We start from the raw sequence: 23,799 nt of genomic DNA, 5'->3' as shown, positions 1-23,799 counted from the left end.
ACGTTATCCCCTCTCTTATTCATTATCTATATGGATCACATTATGAAGGAATGTGGTATTAAACCTGATATCAAAACTGGAGATGTTAATGTCAGCTCTTTGCTTTATGCGGATGATGTTATACTTCTAAATAAATCTGCTACAAGTCTGCAAGATTCTCTGACTAAATTGAATAGCTGTTGTAATAGATATGGTATGAAGGTCAGCAATAAAAAGACAATGACAATGAAAATAGGCAGAATCATTGAAAATGTCAACTGTGTTGTGAATGGAGAACCTGTGGAACAAGTAAAACATTTCAGCTACTTAGGCACAATTTTTACTGAAGATGGTAAACTAAATATAGAAATAGACAACAGAATCAGCAAAGCTGGTATCGTGGGAAGTCAATTGAATAAATTCATATGGAATAAGAAAGAAATTAGTCGGAACACTAAATTAGCTGTATACAAGACTGTGTTCAAACCAATTTTAACTTATGGATCTGAGAGCTGGGTCAGAAGTAAAACACTTGACCAAAGACTAGAGACCGCAGATATGAGAGTCCTGAGAAAGATTAGAGGCGTGAACAGATGGCATCAATGGCAATATCATATTAAAAAGGAGGATATTAGGAAAGAACTTGACATTGTCAGCATCCAGGAATGCGTTAGCAGAGCTAATCTCAGATGGTATGGTCACTTATATAGAATGGGAGAGGAAAGATTAGCAAAACAAGTGTTCTCTGCCAGGTTGGCAGGAAAACGACCCAGAGGAAGACCAAGATATAGGTGGATTGATGCGGTACAAAGTGCCTTAGACGATAGAAATATAAGATCTGATAATGTTGAAGTCTTGACAAGTAACAGACTGATTTGGAGGAAAATTGTACATAGGAAGTTAGTAATGATGTAATTTTTTCATGTAGTACTGTCATATCCTGTACACCCCTTGAGGGTACATGGCAGGAATTTGATGATGATGATGATGATGATGATGATGATATTTAATCCTTTGATGTGAAGTCATCAGCCTCTATACAAGTAGCATACTTGTGACGATACTTCACATACAAATTTTGTTTGCTTACACCTGGATAAAGGATTAAACAAGAATATAATTTCTTGAAAAGTTTAATTTAATTTTAACCAAGTGGAAAAACATTCTTCAACTATCTGTGACTTCTGCTTTAATTCCCATATACAGGCAATAAATTTATTCGTGTTTTTTTTATTTTGCCTTAAATGGTGTTTGTTTAGAAAAACAAATTCCTGTTAGCTAATTTTATTTTGTTTTACATATTTATAAATTAATCGTTTTTCTATAGGAAATTTGCCCGGGTTATCTCAGTAGTATAAAAAATAACTTCTGTTGAGTAGAAAAATAAAATCTAATTTATTTTTCATTCGAAATGTGATAATTCCTTCATTTTCTTTATTACAAATGAAGAGGAAAAAAAATGGAAGATCAAAACTCATTTTATGAGTTTTATAAATATCTAGACAACTAAATCGTTTGACCTTCCTAAAACACTGCGGGGATAATGAGGTAATCCCATATTGTGTTAAATTTAAGCACTGTTTCTCTTCATAGAAGGCTCTTCGGATTTATAACCGCGCTAGCTTCGCCCCGCTACGAGAACAAATTAATGCTACACATGTTTTACAAGCTGACGACAATAAAGCTTTATGGGCACTAGATGTAGAGCTTTCAAGCACGCTGAACCACGACCTTTGGACGATTCTCTATGATGTCTCGTGCGCTTCAGCAACAAAAGAATTTGATAAAATACGTAGTCGGCACATCAAGAAATTTGATAATTTGAAAAAGAACTCTACCTCCTTACCACAGCAACCACTCAACACTGTAGTCCAACCTCTCTTCCATTGTTTTGAAGCTTGAAGCACTCACCGCTCTTGCATGCAGCCACAATTTTGCCTTATCTCCTAAATAAAATACCTGCTGAGGAAATAATGATCCAAATAGAACGTGGTATCCCCAACCTTCCAAACCATATCCCCAATGATGTCAGACTGGATGTAGCCGGTGTTCTCACCAAAGCAAGACCACCAAAAGCCAACATATCCAAAGATGAATATACAGCTCTACTAGAAATGAAGAAAAACAAGGAAATAGTAATAACCAAAGTGGATAAGGGAAATGCCACTGTGATTTTCAACCAAAAGGACTATACAGGTAAGTTTATACTTTATTATTAGATCGGACTACCTACCTCTTTATTGAATATAATCCTACCAGCTCTCAAATTAGAACATTCCATAGGCTCCTTAAGAAGGTCTCTTCTTGGCCTGTGAAGTTACCAACAAACTAAAACCTTTTAACTCTAGACCCCCCCCCCCCCCCCCCCCCGATTATATGAACTTCCAAAAATACATAAACTAAATGTGCCATTACGTCCCATAGTGGATGGCATTGATTCAACCACATATAAATTAGCCAAAGCGCTCATACACTATACTGGCAACACACCATCACACATAAAAAACTCGGCCCACTTCAATCCAGTATAGAAAACCTCTCACTCCAACATACTGACATAATGGTCAGTTTTGATGCCTCCTCCCTATTCACAAATGTCCCACTGAAGGAAACTTTAGAGCTCATCCAAACCAAATTTCCTCTCGATATCTCAGCCCTATTTCAGTTCACAATGAACTCAGGCTATTTTGTTTGGCAAGGAAAATTCTACAAACAGATAGAGGGGACAGCTATGGGTTCACCGCTTTCCCCACCCTTGGCCAAATTCTTTATGGAGACTTTTGAAGAGAAAGCCTTAAACTCTGCCCCACAAAACCCACTATTTGGCTTTGTTACATGGATGATGTGTTTGCTATTTGACCACATGGCTCAGATACACTCCACTCGTTCTTAACACACTTAAACAACCAACACCCCAGAATCCTGTTCACCTTGGAAAAAGTAAAACAACAGCCTCCCTTTCCTAGACACTCTAATTACTCGCCAGCCTGATGAATCCTTGGCTTTCTCTGTTTATACAAAACCCACCCATACAGGCAGACACATTCTCCAGCAATCTCACCCCCCCCCTCACAACAATATGGGGTTATTAAAACACTCTATAACAGGGCAAAATCTGTTCAGATGACAATGCCCTAACTACGGAACTGAATCACATCCTTAATACTTTCTTAGCCAATGGCTACAACCCCTCAAAAAATCCAAAAAATATTAAAACCAGTAACCCCCCCACACACACACACACACAATAAAGATTACATTAAATCTATCACCATTCCCTACATCTGAGGCACCTCTGAAAAAATAACTAAAATCCTTAAAAAATGTGACCTAACTTCTTGTTACAAACCATATAAAAAGTTGTCATCCCTTATTCACTCTACCAAAGATCAACCACTTCCACTGCACCTACCTGGGGGGGGGGGATACTAGGTCCCTTGCAGCTGTAAACTGTTCTAATTTTGCCAGACAGGCAGGACAGCGAATATCAGGATTTCAGAACACCAAGACTACATCTGTTTTCACCAGTACAGCCACTCTGTGCTTGCAGACGATGCTCTGGATACCCGCCACAGAATACGTTGGAAGAAAAACCAAAGTAATACACCGCAGCAAGTTCAAGTACGAAAGATTATTCATAGAATCAGCCTCAGCTCTAAAAAACGTTCCACATCTTAATAAATTTGGGTGCATGAGACTGCCCCAAATTTGGGAGATTTACATCATGCGAACATCAGCCCAATGGCCAAGACAATGCAATATAGCCACCTAGGGGGCACCATTAGGACTTTAGGAACAACAGTAGTTTCTTATCTTCTGCCTCATTTGCTTTTTGTAGTTCCTGCGTGCACATGTCATAGTTGTATGTTCCCATGAAGATGGCAATGTGACATGGCTGAAATATAGGAAGTATTTATTAAAGTTTCTTTTAATTAATATTCCAGTATACGTTGCAAATTCCTTAAATAATTGAATAGTCATAACTTATGTATCTTCAACTTGGTATCACTTCTGGGTCTGGCTCCCACTGATGAGACCTCAATAAAGGTCAAAATTGGTCTTGGTAGTGACCCTTCCCATAATGCATATCACTTCTGGATCTGGCTCCCACTGATGAGACCTCAATAAAGGTCAAAACCGGGCTGGATAGTAGCCCTTCCGATAATGCATAGCATTATACACATCTGATAGGATGTGTGCTTTGCATTATGGGATACTAAGTTGTGAGAATATAGCATTGACCTGTATTTAACAGTTTTTATTATTCACATCACGTATACAAATTATACATATTATACTATTCAACTTGTATAATTATGACAATATTTCACAGTACAATGTTACAAAATAAAGTTCAAGTATTACTATCATATTCTGTTGGTACTAACACTTATTTTGGCTATTATTTTATTATGGTTAATAAAAAGTTTTCTCATATATGCAAGTAGAATATAATATATTTCAAATGGTTTCATAGTTATGATAAGTAACTGGTTTAGAGTAATGTAAGTTAGTTAATGCAAATATGTGTAACCAAGGGCCATAGCCATACTGGTTACTAGAAAAGTAATTAGCTCAAATCAGACACTGAGAGTCCAGGGGACTGCATCTAAGAGGGCTTCCTTACCATTTATAATAATGTACTTGTTGATATTTTAATACCTAATTGAATGAACCAATTTGTAAATCAATACCTTAATTGGTTATGATATATGAGTTATAATGATCTCTTATACTATACGTTTAAAATAATTGTCAACATTCTTTAATCCCATAAGATCATTTCTCAATCTTTTTCTGAATACATATTCTGAGGTTATAGATTTAATTTCATTCGGAAGTTTATTATAGCTACTCGTCGCAATGTACTCGAAAGATTTATCAAAAATTTCTTTGTTAGCCTTAGGTACTTCCAGCGTGTTTCGACTGCAGTGCAATCCATAGTCTACATTATATACAAGAAACTTTCAGTGTTTCTTTTTGCATATAACAGACAACCATAGAGATATAGTTTCTGAAATGGTAGAATATTATGAATGATATACAGATCATTGATTGAGTGTGTGAAGTCGGTAGTAGTTATGGCTCTAATTATTCTGTTTTGTATTCTTATTAATGGAAGCAGATTGTTATAATAGTCTCCACCCCAACAGATAATGCCATATTGCAGTGAAGAATTTACCCAAGAATAGTATAAACATCTTAAGAATGCTGCACTTACAAATTTTTTAATGTATATATTTTGTTAATTATGAACCTAAACTTATTTGTTAAGAAAGTGATGTGGGAGTTCCACTTCAAATTGCTGTCGATATGAAGACCTCCAAATACCTGAAGGTTTTTGTTTTTTTGATTAAGCTACATTTACAATTTAGAGTATCACTACATTTCCTTTCATGCCATTTTATAGTTATACTGTGATCTAATTTGTCTGTTAATGTAAAGTACATATATCTCGTTTGTCGGTATTAATGTTAAATCCGTTGTTGCTAAACCATATACTTAGTTTTAACATATCGCTATTAATCCAATTTTTTAGATCTTCGAGGGTTGTTTCGGTGTATACTAAAGCTGTATTGTCAGCAAAGGATATCGTTTTGCCAAAAAGTTTGTATTTACATAGATCATTTAACATTTATTATAAATAGGATGGGTCCTAGTACTGACCCTTGTGGGACTCCGTATTTTATTATGTTTGTTGTGCTTTTAAATATATCATAGCTGGTATATTGTTTTCTATTATTAAGATAGGATCTGAACCAGTCATTAGTAATTCCCCTAATGCCGTATTTGGACATTTTCAATAGCAATAGGTCATGAACACAGTCGAATGCTTTAGATATATCAAGAAAACAAGCTGCTGTGCATTCCTTCATTTATTCCACTATAGGCCATTTTATTTGAGTTCTATATCTCTTGAAAAGGTATATGATTTGATGCCAAGAGTAAAGATGTTCATAATATAGAGTAATATTGTAGCCTGTACTTAAATTGTAATTCAGGTAGTTAGAATTGAAGGATGTACAAGAAGTTTGTTTAATCTAAAGTCAGAAAAGTTGGAGCTATTAAACTCCCCCCCCCCCCATCTCTCTCTCTCTTGCTGTGTTGCTCTGTCATCAACATTATGTACTAACATCCTTCAACACATAACGTAGTTTCTTGTTTATTAATATCATCGAATTCCTGATATGTACTCTTGATCACTACATGATCAAGTTTACATCATGGCCAACTTTCAATCGGTAGTTTTTCTCCACATTACTCTCTTATTTGTCATGATGACTATTGTCAAGTCATATTTTGGTTTTCCAAGGCTCTTTTAAATGCATCATTTTTCCTATTTCTTTTATGTAATTGCAGGTCATTTTCCTGTTGTCATGTGATCAAACACCTATTTTCCTAACTATTCCTATCTAATTCTGTTTAAGTGACCTTACCACATTACATTATCTCTCTGTTTATTCATTTGAAAGCTGACAATAGCAAGATCCTTCTTACTACCATCAACTCTCACTTAGAAAACTGGTAGGGACCACCACTGGAATAGTTGCTGTAGTGAATTTCTTCATAATTTATTGCCTATGGGGGTTTTTGTTGGACTCATCAGTAGTTTGTTACAGTGAGAAAATGATCTATAATGGTATTTGCCATAATGAGAGTTTACTGTATTTTCATATGATTCTGTCACTGGTGCTATCTGTTCATTCTCTTGATTTTTCTCAGAATCCTCATATCTGCGGTGTGTACTCTAGGATCAGTTGCTTTATTTCTAATCCTACTCTTGTTCCATGCTATATAGTTAAAATAGAATTCAGTTTATACCTTCATGATCAGTATGTGTACAAAATAAATATTCATTTCAGTAATTTAAAAAAAAGTAATATATAAATAAAACTTCTTGATTATTGATTAATATCAGGACATCAATTCTTGTTATTCTTGTTTACAGTATCATCTACAGATAGTATACTGTAGACTTGCTGTAGCGAACTCCTTGGAATGAGAGATTCATCATAGCAAGGTTCATCATAGCAAATTTGTGGAAAAAAGATTGATCTGACATTCTTTTCCCATGAAAAACAGAAAATACAATGCAGATAAATGATAGAAAATCATATATGGATAATAGAACTGTGTTTATATGGCAGAACTCATACCTAAACAAACGAAATTGCAGAAAATACACAGGGAAAATTACAAGAAATACAAAAAATTAAATTGCTTGTAATAACAAAATAAATGGATGAAAAATTGTACATTGACAATAGAACACAAACGATTGGCATGAGCCCTATATAAAGCACAGAAAATGATATGAAAAGTACAAATGCAAACAGTAATGAAACAATAATTGGGGATATACGAGTATATATACAGGGTGATTCAGAACTCTTGGACCAAACTTTAAGGGGTGATAGAACACACCTAAACAAGCACTTTTCGTCATACAATGCATGGTCCGAACTCAAGTGGTGAAGCTCTAGAGGGTGCTTTCCAGTGAACACTTATAAGCGCTGGTTTTTTGCAGTGGTCGTTATTTCTACTGTGGAGTGCAAAAAGGATGGATTCTTTTACAAATCAGGAGAAAGCTGACATGCATTTCATTTGCGGAGCTGCAGACGGGAATGCGAGGGAAGCCCCAAAGACTGTATCTAGAGCGCTTTCCAACCAGACACGTGCTTGATTGTAAAACCTTTCAGCAATTGCACTGGTATCTGTGCGAAATGGGCTCCTTTGTCTGCGACATGCAGGATACAGGGCATGCAAGGAGTGTGTGTGTGAGGACAGCACGTATTACGGAGGAAATTCTACGTAACGTTGCCGATCATCCCAAATATAGCATGCGAGCAATTTCCCATGCCATAGAACTCGTCCCAATCGACGGTGTGGCAAGTTCTATGAGATGAACAATTACACCCCTACCATGCACAGAGGGTGCACGCTTGACACCTGTGGATTTTGCACAGTGGTTCCTGCAGCAGACTGCAGTGCAGCTGGACTTTGATGCACACATCTTATTCACTGATGAATGCAACTTTACACATGAGGACATTTTTAATACCCACAATTATACAATTATCATGTGTGGGTGAGCAGAAATCTGCATGCCACATGTCCACATTCGTAACAGTGCCGTTTCTCCATAAATGTTTGGGCTGGAATCCTACATGACCATTTGATTGGCCTATACCTTCTACCAGCACGACTGAATGGGAGAATGTATCTCATATTTTTACAAGAGGTCTTGCCAGAATTACTGAACCCTATTCCAGAAAACATTCAAACACACATGTGGTTCCAACTTGATGGAGCGCCATCCCATTTCAGCATGAATATGCGGAACACCTTGGATGCAACATTTCCAGGATGATGGATTGGTCGGGGTGGTCCCATCGCTTGGCCGCCACGATCACCCGATCTCTCATGTCTGGACTTTTTCCTATGGGGGCCATATGAAAGGCCTGATCCGTGATAGCCCTATCAATTCCAATGTTGACCTTATTGCCAGGATTTCTATTGCTGCCGCTGCTGTACGAGAAATGCCTGGTGTTTTCACCAATGTATGCCAATCACTATGTCGAAGGTATGAAGCTTGCATTAATGTTGACGGTCATCCTTTTGAGCAGTTTCTGTAATTTGTTCAATAAATTTCTTTAATTTGTTCAATAAATTTCTTTAATTTATGTTCTGTAATTTCTGCAATTGTTTCAAATCTCCTCTGTCATTCTTGTGTTTCTTCATTTCCTGACACAGTAGTGACTTCATTTGCTAACCCCCTAGTGCTTCGCCACTTGAGATCGGACCATGCATTGTATGATGAAAATTGCTTGTTTAGGTGTGTTCTATCACTTCTTATAGTTTGGCCCAAGAGTTCTGAATTGCCCTGTATATAGAAAGACAATATGAGTATAAAATTATGAAAAATGAAATATGGAGTTAATGTTTACATTTTGAAATGCTATTTAGTAATATTAAATTAATATTTCAGATAAGTGAGAGCAATTTAAAAATTAATGTCACTTATCTGGCATTATTCAATTCTTCATAATGAACTAAATATGCACAGTCTTTATCACTACAATCAAATTTACCACCTGCATTCAAAAATAACTTGAAAATTATGCAATGTGTCAACTTTGTTATTGTCATCTCCAATTACAAAGAGGGAAGGAAGTAGAGATGATGAATATTAGTCAGCATTAATCAGCTAAAGGGATTGTGTGTGGGGGGGGAGGATTGTCATAGCTGGTGTGAACATGTCTGCTTTCAGACTGAAGAGAGACCCACTGATGGACAGCTGACAAATCTATACTGTTCTCTTAGAACTGAAATTTAAAAAATTTTACAAAATATGCAGTGTAACAGCTCATTTTGTGTTTGAAAGAGTCTTTATCTATGGGGTAAAGTATTCTGATTTAGAATTTTTGTTTTTAATGGTACAGTCTGAACATTTAGTTCAGTGTGAAGATTTCAGATAAGTGGCCTTAATTTAAACCAACGTAAAACTTCAAAATGTAACATTATTTCTGCATTTTCATAATTTCATACTCTTCTTTATTTTATGTTGCCCATTATTGTTTGGATTTCTACTTATTAGTATATTGTTTTTATGTTTTACTGTCCATCCTTTCTGTTCTGTCATCGGTGTATGATTTCCTGCCATTCCTTTTATTTCCCTTGATTCCATTTGTTCTGTTTCCTGTTAGAAAGTTTCTTTTGTTCCTGCCATACACAAAAATTGTGTTGTTTTTAGTGTTTTTCCTGTGCTTCCTTTTGTCTACTGATTGTGACATCATTTTCTGAGAGTTTCAGAAATTCAAACTCATTCTTGTGAGGATTTTGAGCTTAGCTTAAAATAGTATTGCTATTATTGGACGTTATTATTGTTATTGTACAGACACATCCATGGAGTCCTAAGACTCATCATGGGAAACCAAGCTATCAACACAGTGTCTATCGTACCTCTCCTTGAAACCATTCACAGACAAAGCACGACAATATTCATTCACCACTCTCCAAGTGAAAAATCTAGTCCTTGTGACTTTGCTAACGACACTCCTACCAACCTTCCAGGATGACCTCTTGTTCATGGATGTGTCTGTACAATAACAATAATAACGTCCAATAATAGCAATATCAGTCTATCCTGATAGGAAACATTCCACAGACCACTCACCTTGGATCCTCTCCACCATTATTTCCTCATCCCCCCCCCCCCCAAGAAACCCTGATGACAGATCTCAGTACAGTAATCTAGATGTGGTCATATCAAGACTTTATGAAGAGAATTGATAACCCCCCCCCCATCTCTGCTTGTTCGCATGTTTTTCAATAACCAAGTAATCCTGTGAGCCACGCTGGCTACTTTAGCAATATGTCCTCTAAACTTCGACTCTCTATCTACTACTGCTCCCAAATCATCATCAGTTTCTTGTAGTGCAGTTCCCTCAACCACCTTTACATCCTGAATTGACTACCCCATTCAATATTGCTGCGTGAGAAACTAGATTCCACATTATTTGTTCATTCGCGCACTCGTTCACTTCAAGGATGCTTTCATACTCACTCATCTGCCCTTAATTTCTTTAGTTTTCCAGACGTTGCACTTCCACACTCTCAGCAAACAAAGCTTTTGCTAGACACCTGACTCTGAATCCATTTAAGTTCAGTCCATCGGAATTGTACAAATCTTTCTGTCCATCAAACTCAGGCCATAGGTCCACAAACTCTACATCATTCCTTCTGCACAACCTGCATATTGATTGATTAGCTATCATCATCCTTTCTCATTTAGCCTCTATCATAGAATGGTAGCAGACTCACAAACTTCAGCCTCTCACTGTTCTTTTTCACATCCTCCATCATACAATACTTCTTACCTCTTATGTTATTGGTTCCAGCCAAGTTAATCAATTATTTCACCTTTCCTTTCTGCTTTGTATTACTAATATCAATTTCCATGCCAGTAGCTCTTTCATAAAGCATTCTCTTTATCATAGAATCGCCATAAAAAATTATCTGCTTACCTCTTTCTCTCATTTATTCTTACGATTTTTTTTTTTTTTTTTTTGGCTTTGGACTTTGACTGGGATTTTTCCATGGTTTGTTATATTCTGTTTGCTATAGTATGTGTCTGCTGTATCTAGAAATATGGCTTCATAGTGTAATGCATATAGAAATATTTGGAGTTTAGTAATTTAATTAAAATTTATCTCATAGAAATAAAACTAAAGATGGTGATAGTTCAGATGGTGAAGAAGTTGTCAAAACTTGGACAACAAGAAGCAGAACCAGACTAGGTAAGGAAATTTTACATCTGACTTTTGTATAGAACATTATTAATATAAGAATATTCTACAATCAGTTGTTGTTGATACATGCATGAAATTATTTTCCATAAACAAATGATGTCTGAATACATATTTATGTTGTAACACAAGAACATTGTCAGTCATATCCTAGTAACACTGCCATAATTATAGTTTAAAATTATTTTAGGAAAAGTATTATGGAGATGAGCTTTGCATTAAGGGTAAATATTAAGAATAGTGATCAGAGCTTATTCCAACTTTACCACGAGTTGCCTAGATTTGTACTACTTTACGGGTCAGTTAGACTTGCATTACATGCAAGCGCAAACTTGACTTATTTGTCTATAATAAGTTTTGTTTAATCCTTTTTCCGAGTGTGAACAAACAAAGTTTGCACCTGAAAGTACAGGACTGGGGTAAGGTAGTACAACATCAGGCAACTCGTTGCAAAGGTGGAGCAAGCTAACATCACTCCTATCTCAGTATCTCCCATAATGCAAAACACATCTCCTTGCAGATATGTATAATGTTGTGTATTAAGGGAAGGGCCACTACCCAGACTAGTTTCGACCTTTAATGAGGTCTCTTCAGTGGGAGCCAGGCCCAAGTGGAGATACCAGGCAGAAGCATTAGCACGGTCATCTCTACCTATAGGAGTTGCCAAACGGTGTGCCACCTTTTTATTAAATTACTCCAGATTTAGAGAAAGATGTTGAAAGTTTATTTTTAGTCTGGATAGTGGCCCTTCCCTTAATGCATAACATTATACATATCTGCAAGGAGATGTGTTTTGCATTATGGAAGATACTGAGATAGGAGTGATGTTAGCTTGCTCCACCTTTGCAACGAGTTGCCCGATGTTGTACTACCTTACCCCAGTCCTGAAGATACTTTCAGGCGCAAACTTTGTTTGCTCACACTCGGATAAAGGATTAAACAAAATTTATTATAGTCTAACCAAGTGAAAAATAAACTTTCAACATCTTTCTCTAAATCCGGAGTAATTTAATAAAAAGGTGGCACACCTTTTGGCAACTCCTATAGGTAGAGATGACCTTGCTAATGCTTCTGCCTGGTATCTCCACTTGGGCCTGGCTCCCACTGAAGAGACTTCAATAAAGGTCGAAACTAGTCTGGGTAGTGGCCCTTCCCTTAATGCATAACATTATACATATCTGCAAGGAGATGTGTTTTGCATTACGGGAAATACCGAGATAGGAGTGATGTTAGCTTGCTCCACCTTTGCAACGAATTGCTCGATGTTGTACTACCTTACCCCAGTCCTGAAGATACTTTCAGGTGCAAAGTTTGTTTGCTCATACTCGGATAAAGGATTAAACAAAATTTATTATAGTCTAACCAAGTGAAAAATAAACTTTCAATGACTTATTTGTCTGTTTGCTTACTTGGGAAATGGAGTAAAAACCAGGTTTAAATAACTTGGTATCTTTAACATATATTATACCCAAGGTAAAAAAACTTTCTACATATATATATATACAGGGTGGCCATAAAATAACTTTCCCTCTTTCGAGGCATCTATAGCTAAAGCCAATAAACAGAATGAGACCAAATTTTATATTGAGACTTTTGAAGGCATGGGGAGATGATGTCCACGAAAAAAGGTTTAGTACCAAAAGTCGCTGATAGGGGAATTTTTGGCGCTGGTGGATCTGAAAACAGCAGATAATTACATTAAAGGCAGATAAAATGGGATGATAACATTTCAATGGTCACTCCTTCCAGCTCGATATGTGGCACGTTACAATGATAATATGGATAGAAGTGAAACATTTTTCGTAAGATTTTTCAGACTGTACCATAAGCCATATCAAGTTTACGAGTGCTTGGACCAGTACTGGTCCCTTTGTCGTCAAACAGCGCAGTAGCAACATCTGTTTCTGTCTCTTCTTGCACTGCTTTCTGTCCTCTGCCAGGTTTAACTCCTAGTGATCTAGTTTCTTCAAACTTCTTAATCATAGCTCTCAGTGCTACAGCTGACATAGGACCTGTACGCAGGTTATGAAGCCTTCTAAATTCCCGAAGGATCGCTACAGCATTGCACTGTTTAAGGTAAAACAACTTAGCAAGTAAAGCATGCTGAGGCAAGGTAGGACACATATTGAGCACAGTTCATCAGTCATTCAAATAGCTGCCTGAACGTTCCTAATCCCTTTTTATGTAGAATTGGTGGTGCTGCTGTCACATATGCACAGTAAAATTTGCATAATCCTTTTTACCTACGTTTACTGCAAATATTTGACTGCTTTCGGCTCCACCAGTGCCAAAATTTCCCCTATTGGCGACTTTTGGTACTAAATCTTGTTTTCGCGGAAATCATTTCCCCATGCTTTCGAAAGTCTCACTATAAAATTTGATCTCATTCTGTTTATTAGTTTTAGCTACAGACCTCCAAAGAGGGAAAGTTATTTTATGGCCACCCTGTATATAAACTAGAGCCTCTGTACATTATTCGATATTGATAGTACCCTTAGGTACTATCAATATCGAATATCTAACCTTAGGTTGGAAAGACCTCAATTCAACCATCTAGGATGTTATGAAGAACCTTTATAAAGACTCTTCAGGTGACAGTGGGTTAGCTAGTTCCATGTTATGATAACAGGGGTTTTCTTTTCTGGAAAGTCAGGTTTTCGAGTAAATTGGAATAAATTATAATAGATGTTCAATTATATTCTCATTCATTTTAATCCTATAGCCAAGTGTAAACAAACAAAGTTTGTGCATTAAGTATCTTCACAACTAGGCTACTTGCATACAGAGACTGTTGACTTCACTTCAGTTGTCTTAATATCTCATTAAAATAAAGGGCACTTCCTTTTGGACATGTATATTTTGTTCATTATGGGAAGGAACACTACCAAATTCTGTTTCAACCTTTATTGAGATCTTCTCAGAGTGAGCTAGACCCACGAAGATGCTGAGGTTAAATCAGTACAGAAGTCATATTTCCCATTTTACAAGTAGTAAAAGTATGTTCAATTTTTAACCTTCAAACAGGCAAATCAGCATAGAGTACTTGCAGTTTACAGATATAATACACTATATCTGTAAATTGCAAGTACTAAGTAAAAGTCTGCTATGTCTATTTTATCCAACTTCACCCCTTGCTTCCCTAGCACAATCATTAATTTTATTATTATTTATTTATATTTTTAATCTCCAGAGATATTTGTATTCTTTAGTCCACAGCTCATGCCTGAAAGATTACTTCTTTTTACAACTTTAAAAAAATATGTATTTTTCTTTTTATCTGTTCTGTCCTATGATGACAATTGGCATTCAGAAATTGTAGTTTATCAGCTTTATTTAATTTCTGTAATTCCAGCCAAGTTTAATTTAGTTATTGCTTTCGTGTATGTCAGCAGACTCAATAAATTTTTTACTACAAATGCTGAACAAATTATAACAAAGATGGAAATACAATAAAATAATCAAAGTTAAACATAATCAAATTAAATGTCAACAAGCACAGCTGACTATTTGATGAACTGCGAATATCATAGTGCTTTAATTGAAGACAACACTCTGAAAATTCATTCATCATAAATAATTTCTCCACAAATGCAAGTGTACCCCTGACTCTGTTCATCTTTGTCCTGAGAAAGAAAGCAAGAATTTTGGGAGCACTAAAGGTAACTAGTTTTGTTGTTTTTTTTAGGTGCTAAGGATTTGTTAGGTGAATAGGGGGAATGGTACACTGTCAGCAAAACTGTAGATAGGATTTTAAGTCATCATCATCATCTTCCTTATACCCTCTTTTACCTTGCGGTGTCGAGGGTTCATTGATCATCGGACCTCACTCCGTTTACAGGATAAGGTGGTCAGCCTTATGCACCGGTGTATCCTATGGCCTGTAGTGTTGAGTTCTCAAGGCCAGTTTGCCTGCTTTGCAGGATGAAAAACCCCAGAATAAACTGGGGAAAAAACCCTGCTGTCCATGCCCAAGACTGGCTAACTTGGCTATGGCTGAGGAAGATCCTTCAGCTCCTCACGTCACCGACGGGAATCGAACCTAGGACACTCCTTCCCCAGGCATATGGTTGCGAAGCGCATAGCCACTAGGCTAACCGCACGGACTATTATAAGTCAGTGAGAGAATACATATAGGAAAAAGAGAGCAAGCTTTCCCCTATATATATCTGGGGAAAGCTTACTCTCCTACCCTGTCAGCAAAACTATAGAATTTTGCTGACAGTACCTCACACCACGCCACACCATACCTTTCTCACTTTCCAGACAACTTTTTTTCTTTTCTCAGTTTATTACTTGGCTCTTGTCAGCTAGTAACTCCAAACAAATCCCAAATCAATCCATCCTCGGAATAATATTGTCATATTTGGAGTGATGAATAACTAAAATCCTCCCAAAATTTTTTGATGGTTGTCCTGAAGAGAATATTAACATGCTCAGTGATAATCTTTCTTTCACAGACTCACTCTAACTACTATCTCCAGTGATCTGTTTCTACATTGTCTTTTCAATAGTACTTTCACAGTAATAACAATGAACTAGCATCCATAATTCCTACATTTTCTGATATGATAATAACAACATTGACAGCAGTTCATGTTTATTATCTGCGATATGTGTATTCTATAAAAATTTCCATGGCAAATGTTCGTATGAAATAGCATCGATAATTCCCCCACTTAGCACTAATTCTGTTGGAATATGTGCAGCTACTACCCAACATCCCTTCATAGTACACCTTAAAACTCACAGAACAAGTTTCTTTTCCTCCTCCATCTCTACTACTGCTGCTGTATTGTGGAACAATCTTCCCCTTATGTGTTTCCTAACAAATACAATATATAGGCAAATGTAAACTATTTGAGAAAAACATAAGGGGAAAGACTACCTATAATACATTAACCAACCTCTATTGTGCTTTTAGAAAATACATAGAAAAATGTAAGAAAATGAAGCACTCTGTAAAACTAGTTAACAAAAGTCATGAGAAGAAGACTTTGGTAAGAACATAGAAAATAAATATCAGAAAGGTGGCAAAATATTCTGGAGGCTGTTGAAAAAGCTTGGGTATGAAGAAAAGAGCACTGTAAAAAGGAGTCCGAGATGATAAAGATGACTTGAAAACTGAAGACAAAGATAATCTAGATATCTGGATTAATTACTTTGAAAGACTGCTAGATAAACAAGCAGTGACAGCATGGCGGTAGTAAACATAGTCAGGAATAGATATTAATACTTGAATTAGAAAAAGCCATCAAAAACCTGAAATGTGGAAAGGCAGCTGGAGTAGATGGTATTTGACCAGAAATCCTCAAATATGGAAGTAGAAAAGTTTTACAGTAATTGAATTGTGGAATTCAGAAGACCTGATCAGAAGGTCAAATTCGAAATGATTGTAGTAGAGCTCTCATAGTACCTATCAATGAAAAAGGAAATAAAACTGTATGTGAGAATTTCAGAGGTACATTTTTCTATGTATTTTCTAAGAACACATTAGAGGTTGATTAATCAAGCTATAGTATCCTAGTACCATGTATGGGTAGTACTGGGTGTTCCTGGTAATATTTATGCAAGTGTACTGGAGAAACAGCTAACAAAAATTATGAAAAGGAAGCTTGGAGAAAAACAAGTTGGATTCAGGCAAAATAGAGGTTGTCGAGATGAGATTTTCACATTAAGACAGATAATTAAGAAATCATGGGAATATAACAAGGATATATACCGTGTATGTGTGTGTGTGTGTATATATATATATATATATATATATATATGATGATGATAAATCTTTAATGACTGTTATCGAGAGATAAAAAGATGACAAGATATATTTAAAAAGATACTACTAGTTTACTAGTTTCGTTGAATAGATCAACATCCTCAGGTATCACAATCAAAGAAATATATAAAAAAATTACAGAGACTTAAAATTGTAATAACAGAACAAGTATAAAAAGACAGTAGCATGTTTGAAACACAAATGCGAGTATGAGTTCCAAACAAACATATACTACGCGCTGTCACGAGTGCGCCAGTACTGAACAGAAGCAACGTGTGCATCAGAGAGATTGTAACTCAAGCTGTTGTTGATATGAGAGGAATCTAGAGAAATTTCCCTGGATTCGACAATCTTTCTTTCAAGTTCATCGTAGCACACATGGATGTTAGAAGTTTGAGTCCAGTTTACAATGTGTTGGCGGCCTTCGTCTGAGTTAGCTGAAAAGAGAATGTGGCTAGAGAGAGCGCTAGCTCTAGTCCTGTTATAGGAGATATCTCTACGGTGTTCATCCAAACGTAGAAGGGTGGATTTGGCAGTCTGCCCATAGTATGGCTTTCCACAATCACACAAAATCTTGTACACTCCTGGAAACTGAGTAGGAAGATGTTTCTGTTTATGTTTGCTAAGTAATGAATGAAGTTTTGGAAGCGTAGTGAAGCAAGTTTCGAAGTTAAATTTCTTGAGAATCTTGGCCAGTTTTGGTGAGAGAGAGCTGATGTAAGGCAAGGAGATGACAGCTCTTGGGGAAGAGGGATCTTCAGAAGTAGTTGAGTGCCTGGGGGAAAGAAATTTGTCAATTTTCTTTGGAGAGAAACCATTGTTAATAAAAGTTTTTTTAAGAAAAAGGAGTTCATTTTCGATTTCTGTTTCTTCTGTAAGTAATGATTTGGCTCGGTGAGCTAAGGTGGAAATAATACCACATTTTTGTGGGCGATAGTGATGGGAGAAAGCATGAAGGTATCTATCAGTATGAGTAGGCTTTCTAAAAATTGAGATTTTAATGCTCTCAGCACATCAGGTAAGTTTGAGGTCTAAAAAGGGAAGGCAGTCATCTGATTCCAATTCAAAGGTGAAGGAGATTGTTTCATGGCACTTGTTTAGATGGTCTAAAAATAAATAGAGGTTATTGACACCGTCTTCCCAGATGAGGAAAATATCATCAATATAGCGGTACCAGACTTTTGGTTTAAAGTGAAAGGAGTTAATAGCTTTTTCTTCAAAATCGTTGAGAAATATATCGGCGAGAATCGGATATATATATATATATATATATAGCTGAAAAAGGCATATTACAATAAGTTTTAAAAGAGGTAAACCGTGAGTAGACATAACTATACATAATAAATAATGGAAAAACTCACGTAGAAATATTATTTAATAGTATAATTTTCGCCTGTGTGTCACAGGCATCTTCAGTACAATTAAGCTCAAAATTAAACACTAACTGACAATTCCAAAAAGCGCCACCTAAGTAGCTGGTGTAAGATAACTAAAAAGGTCAATAACTTTCCTAAAAAAAAAAAAAAAAAAATTAATACAATAAAAAGTTAGGAAAGATTAGCTGATTTGTAAAGTACTATCTCCCATAAAGGGGATAGACGTAAGCCGTCGGATCTGTTTAAGTTAGGAGAATAAAGTAGAGTTTCACATGCTTCTTTATAAAGGCGTTCCATGAGAAACTGACTTTTGTGAAGAACTCTTGTCTTTCTCCAATGAACTCTGTGTCTAGTGAAGATGGCATGTTCTGCAAGTCCAGACTTTTCAGGTTTAAAGTATTCAATATAAGATTGGTGTTCTTCTAGCCGAATGGAGGCAGATCTTCCCGTTTGTCCGAAATAACATAATCCACAAGAGCACGGAATCTGGTAGACACCTGGATGATTAAGATGTGGAAGCTTGTCCTTTGGAGAAGCGAGAAAGGTGGAGATTTTTCTAAATGGTCGAAAGGCAACAAAAATATTCAGTGGTTTTAAAATTTTTTGCTATACGTTCACTGATGCCTTGTATATAAGGGATAGTAATGCGCGTTATTTCCTCTGTGTTTGAAGAGGGAGACATATTAAATCTACTCAAAGTTCTTTTAATGAAGCAATTCTTATAGCCATTAGATAGAAAGGAAGAAGTTATATATCGTATTTCTTTCTGTAAAAGATCGTCTGTAGAACAAAAGGAGTGGGCCCGATGAACCAGTGTTTTAATAGTTCCTGCCTTTTGACTGGGATGGTGATGAGATTCCGCATGGATATAATGGCCTGTATGAGTCTTCTTTCTATAAACTGAGAAATGTAGGTTACCATCTGGTTGGCGAAGAATTAGAAGATCTAAAAAGGCTAACTGCTTATTTGATTCTACTTCTAGGGTAAACTTGATCCTAGGATGAAATGCGTTTAACTTATTGAGAAATTGTTGAAGTTCATCAGAAGAGCCATTCCATACAGCAAAAATGTCATCGACATATCTGAACCAATGAGTAGGTCTGGGAGAAATATTGTCAAAGATACGTTGTTCAAAATGTTCCATAAAGAAATTGGAGATAGCAGGAGAGAGAGGATTACCCATTGCTGTTCCTTCAATTTGTTGATACAACTTATTTTTAAAAGAAAAATAACCAGAATTTATTACAAAATCAAATAAGTTTACAATGTCTGAAGGAAATTCCTTCAGACATTGTAAACTTCAAATGTGCCTCTTTCGGAAAGTATTGAATTACTACAACAGGAATTTCCTTCAGACATTGTAAACTTATTTGATTTTGTAATAAATTCTGGTTATTTTTCTTTTAAAAATAAGTTGTATCAACAAATTGAAGGAACAGCAATGGGTAATCCTCTCTCTCCTGCTATCTCCAATTTCTTTATGGAACATTTTGAACAACGTATCTTTGACAATATTTCTCCCAGACCTACTCATTGGTTCAGATATGTCGATGACATTTTTGCTGTATGGAATGGCTCTTCTGATGAACTTCAACAATTTCTCAATAAGTTAAACGCATTTCATCCTAGGATCAAGTTTACCCTAGAAGTAGAATCAAATAAGCAGTTAGCCTTTTTAGATCTTCTAATTCTTCGCCAACCAGATGGTAACCTACATTTCTCAGTTTATAGAAAGAAGACTCATACAGGCCATTATATCCATGCGGAATCTCATCACCATCCCAGTCAAAAGGCAGGAACTATTAAAACACTGGTTCATCGGGCACACTCCTTTTGTTCTACAGACGATCTTTTACAGAAAGAAATACGATATATAACTTCTTCCTTTCTATCTAATGGCTATAAGAATTGCTTCATTAAAAGAACTTTGAGTAGATTTAATATGTCTCCCTCTTCAAACACAGAGGAAATAACGCGCATTACTATCCCTTATATACAAGGCATCAGTGAACGTATAGCAAAAATTTTAAAACCACTGAATATTTTTGTTGCCTTTCGACCGTTTAGAAAAATCTCCACCTTTCTTGCTTCTCCAAAGGACAAGCTTCCACATCTTAATCATCCAGGTGTCTACCAGATTCCGTGCTCTTGTGGATTATGTTATTTCGGACAAACGGGAAGATCTGCCTCCATTCGGCTAGAAGAACACCAATCTTATATTGAATACTATAAACCTGAAAAGTCTGGACTTGCAGAACATGCCATCTTCACTAGACACAGAGTTCATTGGAGAAAGACAAGAGTTCTTCACAAAAGTCAGTTTCTCATGGAACGCCTTTATAAAGAAGCATGTGAAACTCTACTTCATTCTCCTAACTTAAACAGATCCGACGGCTTACGTCTATCCCCTTTATGGGAGATAGTACTTTACAAATCAGCTAATCTTTCCTAACTTTTTATTGTATTAATTTTTTTTTTTTTTTTTTTTAGGAAAGTTATTGACCTTTTTAGTTATCTTACACCAGCTACTTAGGTGGCGCTTTTTGGAATTGTCAGTTAGTGTTTAATTTTGAGCTTAATTGTACTGAAGATGCCTGTGACACACAGGCGAAAATTATACTATTAAATAATATTTCTACGTGAGTTTTTCCGTTATTTATTATGTATAGGCATATTACAAGATACCACGAGGAAAGCTGTTCAGCACACCACAGTTGTATGGCATAAATGGGACATTACATCAAGCAATACTTAGTCTGTATTTCAGATGTAAGTCATCAGTTTAAATTAAAAGAAGTACATGAGGATGATTTAATGTTAAATTAGCTGAGAGAGAAGGATATACTCTCCACTGTTACTCATCATCTGTATGGATTCCATATGAAGGAAAGTGGTGTTAAACCTGACATCAAAATTGGAGATGTTAATCTAAGCTCTTTACTTTATGCAAATGATGTTGTCATCATCATTATGCATCATCCCCATCCAGAAGGTTTACTACCGCGATGTGACTCATGGTTAACTCATGGTTAATTTCCTAATGGAAAATCAACTACGGGCATAAGGATTATGTTGAGGACGCTCTCTCTCTCTCTCTTCCACGTTGTTGTAAGTATTCATGGATCCATGTATGTTCTGTGTTCGTGGGGGCCAGTTTGCCTGTTCTGAGTGATGGAAAACCCAAGTTTCCAGTGAAAAAAGCCACTACTTCCATATGAGACTGGCTAACTCATCGTTAGTCGAAAGAGACCAGATTAAAGTTGCTCGTGTCATGGATGGAAATCGAACCTAGGTCTTTCTGACCAAAGGGTTTTGTTTATACTGGCTGAGCTATGGAGGCTCAATTATGTTATACTTCTAAATAAATTCAGTATAAGTCTGCAAGATTCCCTAACTAAATTGAATAACTGCTATAATAAATTTGGTATGAAAATCAGCAGTTAAAAGAAAACCTGAAAATATAGGTAGGAATATAGAAAACTTCAGCTGCACTCTCAGTAGAGAACCTATAGAACAAGTAAATGTAAGTTTATGTTTATGTATATGATTCATTCCTCAAGATTAGATTGTTGGATTGGAGAAAGGATACTAAGGCAAGTGATGCGAAGTCATAATTTCTTGGAATTTTTAATTTATAGTATAGCCAAGTGGGAAAACTTTCAACATTTATCTCTAATCCAGAATAATTTTATAATAAGGTGTGACACCTTTTGGCAACTGGTATATGAAAATATGACTTCTGCATTACTTCAACCTTAATATCATTTCTGGGTGTGGCTCCCACTGAAGAGACCTCAATAAAAGTCGAAACTGGTCTAGGTAGTGACCCTTCCCATAATGCATAGCATTATACATATCTGCAAGATGTGCATTGCATTATGGGATACTAAGGCAAGTGATGTGAAGTCATACCACCTTTACCATGAGTTTCCCCCCAGTCCTGAAAATACTTCAGGTGCATATTTTGTTTGCTTGCACTTGGATAAAGGATTAAACTAAATAAATTTATACCTCCATATCTTCTTCTTTGAGTGCCATCTCCTATCGGAGGTCAGCAACCACCTTGGCAAATTTTGAGCGCGTCTCATCCACTCTGAGCAGTCTCTCAGAGTTCGTGCCAGTCCACTGTCTGATGTCTGCCAGCCAAGATTTTATTTGTCTTCCTTGTCCTCTTCTTCCATTTATCTTCCCTTTTATAAATAATTGATGTATCTTATATTTTTCATTAGGAAGTAGGTGACCAAGATATGTAATTTTCCTTCTTTTTATGGTATCTAAAAGTTCACGTGATTTCCCCATTTGTTCCAGTACTTCCTGATTGGACGTTTTTGCTATCCATGGGATTTTTAGCATTCGTCTGTAATCACATCTCAAAGGCTTCAAGTCTTTTTATTGATGTTGTTTTCAAGGTCCAAGTTTCTGCACTGTACAGCAGTACAGACCATACATATCATTTAACCATGCGTACTCTAAGCTATAAATTTAAACTGCGGTTACACAGTGTTGATTTCATCAAGAGAAAAAAAAAATTTTTTTTTTTCATTTCTGGATTGCAATCTTCATTTAACCAGCATCTGAGATATTTAAACTTCTCCACTCTTTCTATTTGTTTCCCATTTAAAGAAAGTGCTGAATTAAGAATTGGTTTCTTGCTTATGACCATGAATTTAGTTTTGGTGATATTTATTTTTAATCACATTTTTTCACTCTCTTCATTCACTAGTTCCAAAAGATTTTGAAGATCCTGAATATTATGTGTCATCAGCATATCGGATGTTACTGATCATTTCACCATTTACACTAATCCCTTCCTTTCAAGACTTTTTGAAATGTGGCTTCTGAGTATATGTTAAAAAGAAGAGGTGACTGCACACATCCTTGCCTTACTCCTCATTTGATGTTAATGGAGTCTGTAATAATGTCATCAACTTGAACAGATGCCTTTTGGTTCCAATATAAGTTTTCAATGATCCTGATGTCTTTACCATCTAATCCAATTCTTTTTAGTAGTGCAATCATTTTAGAATGTTGGACTTTGTCAAATGCTTTCTTGAAGCAAATGAGTATTTCCGTAATAATGAAGGGGGATACAAATCCTTTGATGTTTATCTGCCAGTAAGTGAAACTCTAAGAACTAGGACTAAGATCTATGAGTTTCATACCGAAAAAATGTTACTGGCAGATAAACATCAAAGGATTTGTATCCCCTTCATTATTATTAAGGTTGCCAGAAAAATAGCCTTTTGGCTTTTATTCTATGAGTATTTCCTTGTTTTGGTCAATACATTTTTGGAATAAGATCTGAGAACAGAAAAGAGCCTCTCTTGTTCCCAAACCATTTCTAAAGCCGAATTGGGTATTA

At 36.1% G+C, this 23,799-nt stretch overlaps 1 protein-coding gene across 1 annotated transcript in view; it reads left to right on the top strand.

Annotated features, from left to right (window-relative positions):
- Positions 1–23,799, top strand: part of LOC150105775 (uncharacterized) — a 625,951-nt gene that overhangs the window by 389,691 nt on the left and 212,461 nt on the right. The window contains exon 19 of the mRNA XM_090394343.1: positions 11,200–11,279. Coding sequence (XP_090250469.1) covers positions 11,200–11,279 — 80 coding nt within the window. The remainder of the gene's footprint in view (positions 1–11,199; positions 11,280–23,799) is intronic.

The sequence above is a fragment of the Typopeltis vanoorti genome, chromosome 6 (assembly GCF_054136105.1).
Source record: "Typopeltis vanoorti isolate ZY-2024b chromosome 6, IOZ_Tvanoo_1.0, whole genome shotgun sequence".
NCBI lineage: Eukaryota > Metazoa > Arthropoda > Arachnida > Uropygi > Thelyphonidae > Typopeltis > Typopeltis vanoorti.
Note: the sequence above shows the minus strand (reverse complement) of the source record. Positions and strands in the feature narration are given on the sequence as shown.